This window comes from Aspergillus brunneoviolaceus, assembly GCF_003184695.1.
Source record: "Aspergillus brunneoviolaceus CBS 621.78 unplaced genomic scaffold BO95scaffold_64, whole genome shotgun sequence".
NCBI lineage: Eukaryota > Fungi > Ascomycota > Eurotiomycetes > Eurotiales > Aspergillaceae > Aspergillus > Aspergillus brunneoviolaceus.
In genome coordinates, this window is record NW_020290794.1 from 142,207 (window position 1) to 158,980 (window position 16,774).

General features: G+C 58.8%; 6 protein-coding genes across 6 annotated transcripts in view; 3 read left to right on the top strand and 3 right to left on the bottom strand.

The window, feature by feature from the left end:
* Window positions 1-1,681, bottom strand: part of psoB (hydrolase psoB) — a gene marked incomplete at both ends in the record, with an annotated part of 2,439 nt that extends 758 nt beyond the window's left edge. Inside the window, one exon of the mRNA XM_025589885.1 lies at window positions 395-1,681. Coding sequence (XP_025439053.1) covers window positions 395-1,681 — 1,287 coding nt within the window. The remainder of the gene's footprint in view (window positions 1-394) is intronic.
* A 304-nt stretch (window positions 1,682-1,985) lies between these two features.
* BO95DRAFT_420528 (ketoacyl-synt-domain-containing protein) lies at window positions 1,986-9,775 on the top strand (the record flags this gene model as incomplete). The annotated part of the gene is made up of 3 exons (XM_025584533.1): window positions 1,986-2,862; window positions 3,197-3,640; window positions 3,690-9,775. The coding sequence occupies 3 exons, from the start codon at window positions 1,986-1,988 to the stop codon at window positions 9,752-9,754; spliced, it is 7,386 nt and encodes a 2,461-aa protein (XP_025439054.1). The 3' UTR covers window positions 9,755-9,775.
* A 910-nt stretch (window positions 9,776-10,685) lies between these two features.
* Window positions 10,686-11,050, top strand: BO95DRAFT_466812 (uncharacterized protein; the record flags this gene model as incomplete). Its single annotated transcript, XM_025589243.1, has 2 exons — window positions 10,686-10,826; window positions 10,865-11,050. 2 exons carry the CDS (start codon window positions 10,686-10,688, stop codon window positions 11,048-11,050), a joined length of 327 nt encoding a protein of 108 aa, XP_025439055.1.
* A 2,046-nt stretch (window positions 11,051-13,096) lies between these two features.
* BO95DRAFT_466813 (uncharacterized protein) lies at window positions 13,097-13,759 on the bottom strand (the record flags this gene model as incomplete). The annotated part of the gene is made up of 1 exon (XM_025589244.1): window positions 13,097-13,759. One exon carries the CDS (start codon window positions 13,757-13,759, stop codon window positions 13,097-13,099), a length of 663 nt encoding a protein of 220 aa, XP_025439056.1.
* Window positions 13,760-13,786: 27 nt separating this feature from the next.
* BO95DRAFT_466814 (uncharacterized protein) lies at window positions 13,787-14,266 on the bottom strand (the record flags this gene model as incomplete). The annotated part of the gene is made up of 1 exon (XM_025589245.1): window positions 13,787-14,266. One exon carries the CDS (start codon window positions 14,264-14,266, stop codon window positions 13,787-13,789), a length of 480 nt encoding a protein of 159 aa, XP_025439057.1.
* Window positions 14,267-15,848: 1,582 nt separating this feature from the next.
* Window positions 15,849-16,282, top strand: BO95DRAFT_234743 (uncharacterized protein). The gene is made up of 2 exons (XM_025581297.1): window positions 15,849-16,137; window positions 16,215-16,282. Exon 1 carries the CDS (start codon window positions 15,889-15,891, stop codon window positions 16,099-16,101), a length of 213 nt encoding a protein of 70 aa, XP_025439058.1. The 5' UTR covers window positions 15,849-15,888; the 3' UTR covers window positions 16,102-16,137; window positions 16,215-16,282.
* Window positions 16,283-16,774: the final 492 nt, after the last annotated feature.

Here is a 16,774-nt window from a genome sequence, read left to right on the forward strand (position 1 = left end):
AAGGGGGTTGAGGAGTCACCTTCAGAACCCGCGCGTTGGGCATGTATGTGTACAGACAGCCGATGGGTGCCATTGTTGTGCTGGATGGTTGGTTGGTGGTTGGAAGTTTGGAGTGGGCGCAGTCGGCGGAGACGCGGCGGGATTATATACCTGCTGGTTGAAACTCGCTGCCTCCGAAGGAAGTGAGATTACTAGTACTGGGGGAGCTAAAAGGCTTTGCAATGAATTTAAGAATATCTGCAGTGATTAGAGCTAAGTCAAAAGATGTTATGCGACAGAAGACTTAACACTAGAAATAAATTTCGTAATCTGGGACATAGAGGCTGAAAGCTCCGAAGGACAATCGGCTACTTTCCACCACCGTCACAAACGCACCGAACCACTATCTAGACACAGTCCCCCGCTTGATCTCAAACTGCTCATCCAACCAGGCAAACATCTTCTGGTGAAACACCGCCCACGCCCCGATCTTGGCCTGCAGCCCACCCCCCTCGACCCCCTTCCCGACCCACAACCGCCTCTTCTGCGGCGGGAGATGCCCCAGCGCCTCGAAGATCGGCTCCGTATTCTGCTTTGGCGTAAAGTAGAATGTATCCGCCGCCCCCGTCACAAACGTACTGCACTTGACCTTCTGCAAAAATCCCCTGGCGTGGTACTGCTGCATGCAGCGCATCACCTCCGCCGGCGTCTCCACCCCATACACCCACATGCTGTGGCCGAACTCCCATCGCAGCTGGAAACTCCACCCGGCCAGTCTATTGACCACCCAGTTGAAGAACCCGTCGCTGAGCCGCCCGCCCAGCCACCCATTGATAAACCACCCGGGCATGCGACTGCGCGTCACGTCGAAGAGATCGTAGCACGCATCGCACGAGACGCACGCCCGCACGCGCGGGTCCGCCGCCGCCCGCAGAGCAAAATACCCGCCCAGCGAGGCGCCGACCACTGCCACCCTCTCCAAGTCGATCGGATAGTCCTTAGCCAGCTGGCTCTCCACCACATCCAGCACTTTGGTCGTCACGTGCTCCCAGTCCGGGCGCAGCCGCAGCCCGTCGCGGCGGAGGCAGATGCCCTGGCCCGGTCCCTCGAAGGTGAGCACCGCGTAGCCGCGCGGAAGTGCAGCCGCCGGCCCGAAGAAGTACAGTTCCTCCTGCGTCGAGTCGAACCCACCGGTCATGATGAGGAGCGGCAGCTTGCCTTTGCCTTGGCGTTGGCCTTGGCCTGCTTGCGCGGCACCCGACCGAGGGAGATACAACCTGCCCGGCAGCGGCGCAGCCCCCTTCTCCTCCTCGTACGGAATCTCCACCCGCGCCACCGTGCATGTATCCAGCAGATCCACCCCCTTGTCGAACACGGCGACACTATGCTCGATCGCCGCCAGCAAGCGCGGGTCGTCCGGCCGGGTGTGCAGGAAGAACTCGCTGGCGCGGAAGTAGTTGCTGGCGCGCAGGTAGGCCCCCGAGGCGGCGAGCGTGTCCCCGGAGACGAGCGCCTCGTCGCCCAGCCCCCGCGCCTGCTGCGCCTGCGCCGTCCACGCCCGGTACCACGCCTCGGCGTCCCCGTCTGCCACTTGCGGGAGCACCGCCAGGCACTCGCCTGTCTCGGCCCCGCCGGCGGGCGCGCTGGCCAGCACTCGGAGGAACTCGAAGTGGAAGAAGTCGGATGGGTAGAATTTGAACATTGCGGTAGTTGTCTGGATGAGAAGGATGCTGCAAGAGGTGGGAAGTTGAGATGGGGGGTTAAGAGGCGGGCAAGGCTGGCCGGGAAGGGGAGTTCGGCTGGTCGGCGACTTTGTTGGCGCCGACCGGGAGGATTGGAGGGAATTGTATACGTATACGTATACTTCATAAAATGGGTTGTCTTGGGTCGGACGACAGAGAACAGAACCAGATAGACTGTGATATATCTATACCTCACCCTCAACGACATTCCCCTTTCATTCTTTGTCTTTCTTTTCAACAACTAGACACACACTCGCACACACCATGACGCTCCCCCACTCCGCCACCACCACCACCACCACCAGCAGCACCAGCACCGGCACCCCCGAGCCCATCGCCATCGTGGGCATGGGGTGCCGCTTCCCGGGCGGGGCCAACACCCCCAGCAAGCTATGGGATCTTCTCTGCGCCAAGCGCGACGTGCAGCGCCGCATCCCGACCGAGCGGTTCGACGTCGACGCCTTCTACGACCGGGACGGCGAGCGGGCGGGCTGCCTCAACGTGCGCGAGGCCTACACGCTGGACGAGGACATCCGGCAGTTCGACGCGGCGTTCTTCAAGACGAACGCGCTCGAGGCCGAGGCGATGGACCCGCAGCAGCGCCTGCTGCTGGAGACGGTGTACGAGGCGCTGGAGTCGGCGGGCGGGGTGATGGACGAGCTGCACGGCTCCGACACCGCCGTGTATGTGGGCGTAATGACGGGCGACTACCACGAGCTGCTGCTGCGCGACCCGGAGGACATGCCCAAGTACATGGCCACCGGCACCGCGCGGAGCATCCTGTCGAACCGCATCTCGTACTTCTTCGACTGGACGGGCCCCTCCATGACCATCGACACCGCCTGCTCGTCCAGCCTGGTTGCCGTCCACGAGGCCGTCCAGGCCCTCCGCCAGGGCCGCTCCGCCCTCGCCTGCGCCGCCGGCGCCAACCTCATCCTCGGCCCCGAGATGATGATCTCCGAGTCCAAGCTGCACATGCTCTCGCCCACCGGCCGCAGCCGCATGTGGGACGCCGCCGCCGACGGCTACGCCCGCGGCGAGGGCTTTGCCGCCGTCATGCTTAAGACGCTGAGCCAGGCGGTCGCGGACGGCGATTATGTCCATGGCGTTATCCGCGAGACCGGCGTCAACTCCGATGGACGTGAGTACCCTTCTTTCCCTCCCCATAGCTTTGTTCTTTTTGTTTGTAAGGGTGGTCCGGGGATAAGGCTTCCCGGGGGAGAACCCCCGGACCCCCCTTCTTTTCAGCTTCCTGGTTACACTCGACCCCAGTCCTAGAATGCGGGTTTAAAGCTGAAAAGAACGGGGGCCCGGAGACCCCCCGGGACGTGGCTATCCCAAGACTGAGGACTGAGTGTAGCCAGGAAGTTGAAAGAAAGGGGGGTCCGGGGGTTCTCCCCCGGGACGTCTTATTCTCGGCCTTTGCATTGCGGTTTAGTGGGAAGCCTTGTTCCAGAAGGCTAATGGAAGTACAGGGACGAACGGAATCACCCTCCCCGGAGCAGACTCACAGACGGCGTTAATTCGGCAGACGTATGCACGCGCCGGGCTGGACATCGACTCCCAGCGGTGTCAGTACTTCGAGGCCCACGGGACGGGCACCCCGGCCGGAGACCCTATCGAGGCGCGTGCGATCTACAATGCATTCTTTGCCGCGTCCAGCGAACAGGCAGGGACGCCGCTGTACGTCGGGTCGGTGAAGACGGCGGTCGGCCATCTCGAGGGCACAGCTGGCCTGGCGGGGCTGGTCAAGGCCGTCGAAGCTGTCCGGCGCGGGGAAATTCCTCCCAACATGCTGTTCGAGTCGCTGAACCCGGAGATCCAGCCGTTCTACCACCGCCTCGCTGTTCCGACGGAGACGATTCCATGGCCGCAGGTGCGGGAGGGAGAGCCGCGTCGCGCGAGTGTGAACTCTTTCGGTGCGTTTCTTCGAGTGTGCAACAGGATAAAACGTGCTAATGTAACCAGGCTTCGGCGGAACCAATGCGCACGCTATCATCGAGTCGTACGACAACCCACATCGACGTCCGTCAACTTCTACATCCTCCCTCTGCACACCCCTAGTCCTCTCCGCCAACTCGGAGACCTCGCTGCGCGGGCAAATCGAAGCTTTCCACACATTCCTCTCCACCACCGACACCTCCATCCACGACATCCTCTACACCCTCCAGACCCGGCGCTCGCAGCACCCCGTGCGCGCCACCTTCTCGGCCCCCGACCGAGAAACCCTCAGCACAGCCCTCTCCAAAGCCGTCGCCAGCGACTCCACCCTCGGAACCCGCGTCGACAAGAAACCTGCGAAGCCACGGATCCTGGCCGTCTTCACGGGCCAAGGCGCGCAATGGCCGACGATGGGCCGGGAGATCCTGCGCGGCTCCCCGCTCGCCCAGCAAACCCTCTCCACCCTGCAATCCGCCCTAGACGCCCTCCCCGACGGGCCCGACTGGTCTCTGTCCACCGAAATCCTCGCCGACAAAGACACATCGCGTCTCGCCGCAGCCAGCGTGGCGCAGCCCCTCTGCACGGCCGTGCAGATCCTCCTGGTGGACCTCCTCCGCCAAGCCGGGCTCACCCCCAGCGTCGTGGTCGGCCACTCCAGCGGCGAGATCGCCGCCGCGTACGCCGCGGGCATGATTACAGCGGCGGAGGCGATCCGCATCGCGTACTACCGCGGGGTGCACGCGGCGCTGGCGCGCGGGCCGAACGGCCAACGCGGCGCGATGATGGCGGTGGGGATGTCGTACGACGAGGCGACGGAGTTCTGCGAGGAGAGCTTTGCCGAACGGATCGAGGTGGCGGCCAGTAATGCGCCCAGCAGCGTGACGCTATCCGGGGATGAGGATGCAATCGCCGAGGCGAAGGCGATTCTGGAATCGCGGGGCGTCTTTGCGCGACCGCTGCGCGTCGATACCGCGTACCACTCCGCGCACATGATCCCGTGCTCCGAGCCCTACCTCGACTCCCTGGCGGCGTGTGAGATCGCCCCCCAGCAGGCGCGGGAGGGCTGTGTGTGGGTGTCCAGTGTGCACGGCGCGCGGATGGAGGGATACCGCGTCGACGCGCTGACGGGGGAGTACTGGAACGACAACATGGTCAGTCCGGTGATGTTCTCCACCGCCGTGGAGATGGCCCTCAGTGAGGAGGAGGTGTGCGACGTGGCGGTCGAGATCGGCGCGCATCCCGCCCTCAAGGGCCCCTTCACCCAGACCGCTAAGCAGGTGGCAGCAGCAGCAGCAGCAGCAGCAGCATCGGGTGCGGCACCGCTCCCCTACAGCGGGACCCTGAGTCGCGGACAGCACGACCTCGAGGCCCTCAGCGAGACGCTGGGGTTCTTGTGGACGCATCTCGGGGCCAAGGCGGTCGACTTCGCGGCCTACACCTTGGCCTTTACCGACGCCCTCCCGCAGTGGGTGCCCGACCTGCCGCGGTACAGCTGGGACCACCGCCAGTCCTTCTGGCGCGAGTCCACCAAGTCCGCCAACTTCCGGTCGCGGCCCCCGCGGCACCCGCTGCTAGGGGTGCGGTCGAGCGAGGATCTCGACCAGGAGATGCGGTGGGCGATCACGCTCCGCACGCAGGAGCTGCCCTGGCTGGAGGGCCACAAGGTCGAGGGGCAGGTCATCTACCCCGCGGCCGCGTATCTGGTGATGGCGATGGAGGCGGCCCACAGCCTGGTGGGCGAGGGCCAGAGCGTGCAGGTGCTGGAGCTGTGCGACGTGGAGATCGCCAACGCCATCCCGCTGCCCGAGGACGGCAAGGGGGTGGAGGTGCAGTTCACCCTCGTGCCGTCCCCGGGCCACTCCAAATCCGCGACCAAGACGGCGCAGTGGGCGTGCTACGCCCGCACCGCGGGGTCCGGCAAGTCCTCGTGGCGCAGCAACGCGCGCGGCACCGTGCGTGTCGTCCTGGGCTCGGCCGCGGCCGCGGACGCGGACGACCTCCTCCCCCCGCGCAACCCGCCGACCGGGGTGTTTCACGAGGTGAAAACAGACCGGTTCTACGAGGCCCTCACAGCCATCGGGCTGCACTACACGGGCCCCTTCCGGGGACTGGACAACGTACAGCGCCGATCCGGGACGGCCATGGCGACTGTTACGCAGATCCCGGCCGCGGAGCTGGGCGTGCCCATCCACCCGGCTGTTCTGGACGCGGCCTTCCAGACGCTGTTCGCAGCCTACTGCTGGCCGGAGGACGGGAGCCTGCGCGCGCCGTTCGTGCCGACAGGTCTGCAGAGTCTGCGGATCGTCAACCGCGACATCGTGCAGGCCAGCGCCCAGCTCACGGTCGACGCGTGCATCACCCACTCGTCGGGGACGACCATCATCGCGGACCTGGACCTGACCAGCCCCAACCCCACCAACGCGGGCCTCATCCAGCTGCAGGGGCTGCGGTGCTCGAGCCTGACGCCGCCGGGCCCAAGAGACTACAAAGAGCTGTACACGCAGACGGCGTGGGAGGTGGATGTATCCAGCGGGCTGGCGCCGCTCTCCACCCTCAGCTCAGCCGACTCCCCCACGGACCTCGCCCTGGTGGACCTCAGCGAACGCCTAGCCTACTACTACCTCCGGCACCTCAACACGACCATCCCGCGCTCCGCGGTCCCGCACATGGAATGGCACCACCAGCGCATCTTCGAATGGATCGACCACCTCTTCCCGCTCATCGGCGCCGGCAAGCACCCGACCATCCGCGCCGAATGGTCCACCGACACGAAACCCCAGCTCCTCGCCCTCGCCTCCCAGTACCCTTCCTCCGTCGACCTAGAACTCATCCGCGCCGTCGGCGAGCACCTCCCCGCCGTCGTCCGCGGCGAAGCCTGGATGCTGGAGCACATGGTGGCGAACGACACGCTGGACCGGTTCTACAAGTCCGGGCTGGGGTTTGCCCGGGCGAACGGGTACATGGGCCGGGTGGCAGGGCAGATCGCGCACCGGTATCCGCGGGCGAGGATCCTGGAGATCGGGGCGGGGACGGGCGGCGCCACGAAGGGGATTCTCGAGGCCCTCGACGGGAGGTTTGAGAGGTATACGTTCACCGATATCTCGACGGGGTTCTTCGAGGCCGCCGCTGCGCAGTTTGAGCGGTGGGCCGGGAAGATGAGCTACCGGGCGTTGGATGTGGAGAAGGAGCTTGGGGCCCAGGGGTTTGAGGAGGGTGGGTTCGATGTTATTGTCGCGTCGAATGTGCTGCACGCGACCAAGTCGCTGCGTAGAACGATGGAGAATGTGCGGCGGTTGTTGAAGCCGGGCGGGTTTTTGTTGTTGTTGGAGGTGACGAGTGAGATTGTTAGGGTCAAGTTGATGATGGCGGGGCTGCCGGGGTGGTGGTTGGGCGGCGAGGATGGCCGGCGGTATGGGCCCACGATCACGGTGGGGCAGTGGGATGCTCTGCTCAAGGAGACGGGGTTCGCCGGCGTCGATCATGTGGTGAATGATTTTGTGGACGAGCGCAAGTATATGACCTCGGTTATGGTGACGCAGGCCGTGGATGCGGATGTGCGGGTGCTGCGCGAGCCGTTGAACGCGGGCTGGACGCTGCCGCCGGTCACGGTTGTTGGGGGCCAGAAGGGGCTGGCGGGGCAAGTTGTCGAGGCCCTCGGAGGTGCGGGGGGTGTTCAGCTGGTCGAGAATCTGGAAGGGTTGTTTGTGCGGCCTGATGTCGCGGTCACCTCGTTGGTGATGCTGGAGGACTTCGATCGCCCTGTGCTGGAGGACTTTACTCCGCGCAAGTTGGAGGCGCTGCAACGCGCCCTCCCCGAGTGCAGGCAGCTGCTCTGGGTGTCCGGCCAGTGCCGCGAGCAGAACCCCTACGGCAACATGGCCATCGGGCTGTGTCGTGCGATCGCGGCCGAGCAGCCGCACATCCAGTTCCAGCACCTCGACATCGAGGACGCGGTGGATGCAGGCGCCGCGAAGGCTGTGGCGGAGGCGCTGGTGCGGTTGGTCTTCGCCTCGCAGACGCGTCTGGCGACCAAGAACGTCTTGTGGACCTGCGAGCCGGAGCTGGTGCGCGAGAATGGACAGTGGTTCGTGCCGCGGATCGTTCCGGATAAACGACTTAACGACCAGCTGAATGCGCGGAAGATGATTGTGCAGGGCACAACGACATCCGAGGAGACGCTCGAGCTGGTGAAGCAGGCGGATCGGTATGTGCTGTCGCCTGCGTTGCCGCCGGTTGTGGAGAAGGATGGTGCGGTGGAGGTCAAGGCAACGCACGCGCTGGTGAATGCGGTGCAGCTGGATCAAGGCTCGGCTTGTGTGGTGTCTGGAAACCTGGTGAACAAGCCTGATGTCCAGGTTGTCGCATTCACCAACTCGGTGGGTTCGGTGGTCACTGTATCAGAGGAGATGGTGTTTGCGGCTGATAACGCCAGCCCGTCGCTGCTGCAGACAGTTGCCTTCGGGCTCGTCGCTGATGAGTGGCTGCATGGCTTGTCATCGTCGGATGTACTGGTTCTCCACCAGGCTGATGAGCAACTGGGCCGTGTGCTGAGGAGCAAGGCTGCGGAAGCCGGTGTGAAGGTGGTTGACGTCCGCACGCATGCCTATGCCTCCGAGCGCAGCATCCGCGCACAGATCCCGCCCTCAACCAAGCTCCTCGTCGACTTCGCCGAGTCTTCCGTGCAGTGGGAGCGTATTATCCCGGCGCAGTGTAAGGTTCGGAGTTATGGCGATGCCATCGCGCCTGGAACCAGCACCGCCAACACCGCCAACTTGAACACCTCCCAACTGCCAAGGGCTGTCTCCTGGGCGCAGCAGCAGCCCGACGACGCCACCCTCGAGACAATCCCGGCTGCAGAGCTGGCCAACACACCCACTCCTCCCTACCACGCTATCGTCTCTTTCTCCCCCTCCACAACCATCCCCACCATCACGCGCCCCATCAACCCAGCCCTCCTCTTCCGTCCCGACAGAACCTACCTGTTGGTGGGCTGCACCGGCGGCCTCGGCCAATCGCTGTGCAGATGGATGGTCCTCAACGGCGCGCGCCACCTAGCCCTAACCACCCGGAACCGCACGCGCATCTCGACCACCTGGCTAGCTGACCTCTCCCAACTAGGCGCCAACGTACGACTCTTCGAAGCCGACGTCGCCGACATGGGCTCACTCACCACCGTCCACCAGACCATGACGGCCAGCATGCCCCCCATCGCCGGCATCGCCAACGCGGCCATGGTGCTCTCCGACCGCTCCTTCGGCGAACTCAAACACACCGACTTCACCACCGTCTTCGGCCCCAAGGTCCAAGGCACGAAGAACCTGGACACGCTCTTCCACTCCCAAAAGCTCGACTTCTTCATCATGTTCTCCTCGCTAGCCAGCATCGTCGGCAACCGGGGCCAGAGCAACTACGTCGCGGCCAACCTATTCATGTCGACCGTCGCGGCGCAGCGGCGGGCGCGCGGGCTCGCCGCGTCCGTGTTCCACATCGGCATGGTCCTGGGGGTGGGGTACGTCAGCACCACGGGGGTGTACGAGACGACTCTCCGACAGTACAAGTACATGCCGATCGCCGAGCCCGAGTTCTGGGATATGTTCGCGCAGGCGATCGTCATCGGCCACCCGACCCTTGGCGGGGGCCATGCGCCGGAGATGATCACGGGGTTGCATCGACACAGTCTCCGCGAGGAGGCGGGGAAGGCGTTCTGGGCGGAGAACCCGCGGTTCAGTCTGCACACTGTACAGGAGGAAAGCCAGGCGGTGGTGGGGGATGCAGCGACGGCCAAGCAGGTCCCGCTGGCGGAGGCGGTCGCCGAGGCCGGCACGTTGGAGGCGGTGGACGGCGTCATCCAGGAGGCGTTCGTCGGGAAGATGGAGCGGATGCTGCAGGCGGCCAAGGGGTCGATCGAGCGCGGTCAGCCGCTGATCAATCTGGGGGTGGACTCGTTGATTGCCGTGGAGATCCGGTCGTGGTTCCTCAAGGAGTTGGAGGTGGACATGCCGGTGCTCAAGCTCGTGGGCGGCATGTCCGTCGGCGAGCTGTGTCGGGAGGCGGCGGGTGAGGTGCTCAAGAGTTTGCCTATCAAGGTGTGATTGTGCCCCTGTATATATTGGGTTGTTGTGTGGACTCTGCAATGGACCATTTGCGATAAATGTTATCTGGTGTGTAACATATGCAGGGGTCGGAGAGGGGGAAGCGCAGTAGTTTCAGGATTCTTTCTTGCGCATAGGCTGTGGGCAAGAGGAGCTGGACAGCTATTTTGCAATGATCACTGTAGTAAATCGAGCGACATGTTAAGCTATATTCAAGATTGTTACCGAAAATGACGGAGGGTTCCGGACTCCTTCCGATGTGCAGAGCATGCATATTAGCCCTCCAATCTTTTTCGTGGCAAAGAATGTGAAGATATTATCTCCCGCGAAAGGCGAAGGAATGCATGGAGGTTTGTGTCCACTAAGATCACTGATAGATCTTCTTGGGTTTAGGGTAGGTACATCTACATGTAGAAAAAGACTTGAACATAGTTACTACTGCAGTTACAGTACCTCGCTAGCCAGGGAGTTTTGTTTTTCTAGAGTCTCTTAGCTGCTATATGCTTTTGGAGGTAAGAAGCAGCCTGGTGAGGACGGCCAACAGAAGAATGTGGAGACCCGGTGAGTCGCTTATTGCCAGAGCATGACAACCTGCTGTTGCCTGATCCTCCTGGCACAATCCTTCCGAACGTGCTCCTTGAAGAGAGCTGCCAACAGATGGCTGTCTACTTGAGAATTACTCGCACAAACGTGGGTGTCCCAAAGAGACATATCGTTAACCGTAGAGACATCCTTTCATCCACTTAAACCTTGAACACTCATTAAAAATCCCTTGCCAACTTCTATTCATTGATCAGTGCAAAAGACAATCACCCGAGACCGTTCAAAATGGGAGAAGAAGAAGCGATCGTCGCCATCGTCTGCACTGCAGACATACCCATCTTAGTAAACATCTTGATCCTTTATTTGCTATTACACACGTCAACTAATCATGATCTTCAAAAAAAGGAACATCAAAGACCATGAACTCCATCCTCGCCGCATCGGACAACTTCGCGAGCGCATCCAACAGCTGACCAGACACTCCACCATACAAGGTCACGTCGATGAGGGGCTTGTCTCCCCCTTCGTGGTATGACACCCACCGAGGTCGTCCACTTACTCGCCGAGAAAGCTCAAAACACCGTCAACAGCGAGTTCCACGTCTACATCGCGGACGAGCGCACCATCCTCGACCAGACACTGCTCCTGGGCGGGTTCGAGGGCCACGAGATTCAGGCGACGGTGCGGGTTGCGCCCGAGTACCTGGACATCCAGGCGGTGAATCTGGTCACCTGGAACATGGATGTCGTGTAGATGAAGGAGATAGCTGAGGGCGCGGGCGGTGTGTTCAGGTATTAGATCAGGTTACGGGTTCATGCATGACATGAACGCACTAAGTTTGAGGTCTCGTCAGTCCAGAGATGGCTTTGCCAGTTGGTGGCTTTGTGTAACCGGGATCTATTACCCTGGACCTGGGGATTGAGAATGTCACGCACCATCTCCATCTTGATATGGTACTTTCCTTGTGGATTGTTGGCAGGCTGAAACAAGTAATCCCACTCGGGCTACATGGCTGGTGCTTCCGGGAAGCTGCATAGAAAGGAGTCGTAGTCTAGACCCGTATAATGGTGCTACATCTACGTTCATCACAGTGTTAGGGTAGTCTTACTAAGCGTTCTCAACACTTAGTATAGCCATAGTTCTTACAAAGACGCGTGAGTCGATCGGTATCGTCACTAGAGCTATAATCATATAATTCTAGGCTTAATCGGCATGCGCAACATCTTGCAACAGATGAAGCAGCTTTGTATCGCTATTTCAGGGCATACGCCGCCGCAATCTCAGGTCGATCTCACACAGCAATCCTATCAGCAGAAAAATATCTTCTCAACAGTGCTTCATCCTCAGATAGCCACAATCACCCCAGACCACTAAACCAACCTAACGCAAAAAGAGGCGACCCCACGCCATCCCCACACCCCCAGAGCACAGCACACGAGAAACCTCTCCATCCCAGACAACCCCGCGACCCTCACGACCCATCCAAACTCAAACCCCCAGCTCTACAGAATCCGTAAAGCCGACCTCTCTCTCTCTCGCTCCTCACCAAATGCACCCACCAAACCAAATCAAACCACCGAACGGGAACTCGAACCGACATAGTAGGACCACATGGAAAGGGGATACGATCTGTGCTGTTAGAACGTTCGTCAAACGTTCCAGGCCACCTTTTTCTCGCCGCAAAACAAACCATTGAGACAAGACACAGCTCTCAGCTTCCCCCTCGGGGAGAGGTTCTTATCTCGTTTGTTTGATTCCCAGCAACTTCCGCGTATCTCTTGGCTCGGTCCATGGTAGCTAAGCATGAAGCCAAGACCAGTTGTATATACTCACCTTTTGGGCGCGGAGTTTGGTGTGTTGTGGGGCAGGCATGGCCTGTTGGCTTTATGCGCCAACGCTCGTATACATTGTTGAGAGTCTAGATCAAGGCATACTTGATCGAAGTTATAAGTCTGGTTGAACCGTGAAGATCAGGGCAGCTAGGGGCGGGAGGCTTCTCATACTGCTTTCCGGAAGGATGAGTATGGTGGGAGTCACCTCTAGTTGCTTGGGAGGGGGAAAGACTTTTTGTGGAGATGGAAGGGCATAATATATCGTGAGGAGGGCGATTCTCTGAGGGATTTCCATTGTTTGTATAAGGGTGGTCGTCCGTTGCTGGGTTTGTTTTGAATGGATTGTTAGGGATCTGGACAACGGAAGAGATTGTTACAAAGGACTTTAAAGGAAAAGTTCTAGATAGACGAACGGAGCTCAAAGAACTGGGTGGAATGTCCTATTGTATGGGCAAAAGGCTCCGCAAAATGAGTTTGCCGATGAAATCCCTGGAGGAGTTTGAATCACAGAGCAGCTTAGATTCCTTGTAATGTGCATGGGATGTCGGTAATCGTCCTGGACTCTAGAAGAACAAGGGCCATCAGACACCTGTGCCTGAGGATATGATTATCTATGCTATGGGCGCTTTATGGGGCATTAGGATGTCGCCACTCATTTGCGCCGAGTATTGCTTACTGAGTGAACTATAATCACTGGCGAAAGCGAAGTGACTTAAGAGGCAAGGGGTGGACGATACTGGTCGATGACTTGCAGCTGAAAGAACAAAACATTCCACAACGGACGAGTGAAACCCGAAGGCAAGAGATGCATTGATGCCCCATAGGAGGTATCCGTCAATGTAGAGCTAACAGACCTTTTCTCCGGGGAATAAGATGCCAGACCCTGGCTGTCTGACGGCTATCGGACGATGGCTACCAGACCTGGCCAACAACGAGCGCGTCCAAAGCAGAAGAACAATCAAAAATCCTAATACTTCCCAGAACCGCTGTCAATCTTCCACCTCATCAGAGAAAGCGTCGCAAAGTCCCCGTCAAATTCTACAGAGACAACAACTTTCTCATCTCGCCACAGGCGGATCGGCATGCTATTGCCAAGCTTGTCGAACACGTAGGCGCTAAGCGTATTTCTTTCCGACAGCAACCCGGCTAGCAGAGATACAAGGTGGCTGTCTTCAGCCTCGCCAATGCAAGAGTATTTCGTCAGGGCTGAAAATTTGTCACGAGTCTGCAAATTCACAAAGGAAATCGTCCGGAAGTCGCCGTCAAACTCTTCCCAGACCCAATGGTACTTTGTGTGAACCCGCAGATGAATCTGTATACTATTGCCACTACGGTCGAACACAGCCATTGCCAGATCCCTCTTTACCGAAAAGCACGCGGACAAAAGTGATAATTCGTCATCGTCATCAGCCTCCTCATTCAGACTCTCCTCACGAGCCCGAGCCAGCGCGTCATCCCGATTACGTAGTTCCGCCCTCAGCTCTTCCAGCGACAGCGTCTGGCGTATGTTCTCCAGCTCATAATATGGCGGCCCACGACGATCCCACTGCCATACAATATCGTCAACAGAGTTGACATCACGAGGACCTGGATTCTCGGCCTCGGGCAAACGCGTGGCCCGGAAACTCATCGTCCCTGGACCAGGCCACCCGGATCCCTACATGAACCCAAACTCACCCTCGAGTGTCTTTGTCCAGGGGTTGATCCACATCTCGCTAGGGATACAGCTGGTCTCCTCCCGACCCCAGCCATCATCCTCGGCCCAGCCCATCCATTCAACCGGCAACGATGGACTAAAGCCGGTGGCCGGGTCACACTGCTGGATCGTAAAGGCTGGATCGACCAGGAAGACGCCCTCGAGGGGCCTGAATGTAAAACTCCCCCAGAGCCGATCGTAGTCCCATAGCAGCCAGAGGCGGAGACTAGCGCCTAGCCATGGGCACTTGTCGATGCGAACCTCGTAGAGGCCTTGGATGCTACGGAGAGCGTGGAGGTCGCTTGCAGAGATGGGGAGGACGTTGAGCCAGGCGTTCTCCTCGAGGAATTTGCGCGTGTGTGCCTGCTGCGCGCGGTGGAGATCAATCGTTGCGGGGATGGGCATGGGCGTATTCCATGCTGTGATCGAGGGATCTTGCATCGCGTTTGTAGCTGAAGGAGAGATGCAGAAAGGGGCAAGCCTTAGTGGGGGTCTTGTTTCTGACAGGGAAAAAAGGGGGTGGGTGTCAGGAGGAAAGGGGGGATGAAGAAACCTTGGAGTTGATTTTTTCGACAGAACAGGCGGCAGAAGGTGCGACGACGGCCCTTAGAACTTAACATGCCTCGCTCTCACATAATGACCTCGTAGCTCCTGATATTTCCGGACCTGCTTCAGAATGCCTTATAGCAAAGAGGATGACGGAATGTTACTCGACACGGAATCGGTTTCCGTATGCGCGGCCTCATCAAAATAGGCACTGCTGCTGCCCGGCACTCTCAAGGAGGTGTTAGCCTACGGAGGTACTCTTGCGAGACATACCAATATCCACAACACGGTCAAGTCTATACTCTACTGGAATATATGACACATCTTCTGTCAATGCTGCGTTTTGGCTGTTCCCGGAGAACGTGGTTTTGTACGATAGCCTAGGAGAAGAACTTGGAGAGCTACGAGGTCTCAATTGCCGAAACGCTTATGTCTCTTCTCAGACTCTGCAGAGCCAACAATAACGTTTCAAAGATTGTACAGGAGCTCCGAAACAAGAAAAAATTGAGACTTCAATCTCATCAACGCTATATTGTCAATCACTTGTGGCGGATCCTCTACTGGCTTGGCGAGCACCCAAGCGCAGATAGACACCACGGGGACTCAAGAAAGTGGATTCTCCGCGAATGAGAGAAAGATGGCTCCACCAGAACGACAAGCAATTGCCACATTCGCCCCCGAATTGCGCATGTCAGATTTACTGCGCGGTCGATATTGCCAGGGCAACCACAGCAAATTGTCTCCGTTCCAAGTAATCCAAGAATTATCCAAGGAGATCCCATACCCAACTGGTATCCACGGGCTGTTCTCGGTAGCGTCGTGGAGACAGCCGATACCCTTCAAATCAAAGACCCCCAAACTCGTCTCAAGACTATTCTCGACAAGCCCGTGAATTCTGATGCTGCAAACTGATTGTCCGATAGCACCGCGGGATCCAGATGTGATAAGGTCCCAAATATCGAATATGAGCCTGGTCTCATATATGTCTAGTAAAGGTTGATCCCAGTCACGGGGTTTCGAGACATAGACTTCTAGGGAGCCGATATGCATTCCGTTGGCTGCGTCATAGAGAAAGCCATGGTTGTTATATCCCCAGGCGATGCGACTGTTGTCATAAGACCATGTAACATGCCATTGACGATCGGGAGAAAAAGCGTGATCGTGTTGTCCGTTCGGGTCGCAGAGCTCAAGATACTGTTCCGTGGCGAGATCCCAAACTCTAACTGTACCATCACGCTGGGATACTGAAGCGACTTTCTGTCCGTCGCGAGACCAGGCCAGTGTCTGGAGCAGATCAGAATGGTGCAGTTGCTTTAGGCATCGTCCGGTGGCGAAGTCCCAAATCCTGACGGTTCCATCTTTGGCTGATGCTAGTTGGCACCCGTCCGGCGACCAGGCAAAGGACCCGGAATTATCATCACCATATGGATTATGTGATAGAGCTAAAACCCGCTTTCCTGACACAATATTCCATACACACAGAACCCCCCGGTGAAACGTTCCTAGTTTGCCATCTGATGACCAGGCCACTGTCGGCAAAAGAGGAACATGGTCTTCGATTTCGCAAACTCTGTAACCGGTGTCCGTGTTCCAAATCTCAAGAATACCCTTGGTGGTTAATGACGCGACACGAGCTCTACCATGCGACCAATGGAGCGAGAAGATCCAGCCACAATTTGCTGGTGAGCGTGGGACTTTTTGGTCCAGGGCCTTTCTTCGTAACTTTGTGAATTGGGATCGAACGTACGCCAAAGCCCGGCGGTGACGTGAGTGAGGCCTTGCTGCCACCTGAACAGAATGCTCTGTAAAAGCTGGGAAGTCTCTGATTGGCGTTGTGTCCCAGATCCTGATCAAGTGACCCGAGTGGGATGCAAATCGATTTCCGTCGGGAGCCCAGCAGAAGTGGTTGGCAGAGGAGGTTCCGTCGAATTCGACCGTCCAGAGGCATATTCCGAGTTTTGGATCCCAGATCATAATTCTAGAATCACGAAAACACGTCGCGAATCTAGTTGAATCGGGCGACCAGCTAATTTTGTCGGCCAAGGAAGTGTGTCCTTCCAGCACATGTCCGGGTCCCCCAGTGGCCAAATCCCAGATGTCCACTCTGACGAACGATTTCAAGGCGAGCATACTTCCATCGGGGGACCATGAATCAGCATGGAGATCAGACCGCCAACTATATTCCAATTTCCTCAAACAAACTCCTGTTCTACTGTCGTGGATGGCGTGGGGGAAGTCGTCGTGATTGTCGAAAGACCGGGGTTTCGAAATATACAGACAGCCATCGTGAGACCAGCACTGTATGTGTAAACCACCATCGAGGATTACACGTTGCCTACCTTCATCAGCAGATTTGGAAACATCCCACAGTAGATATCCGCCCTCTGAGTACGAGACAAGATG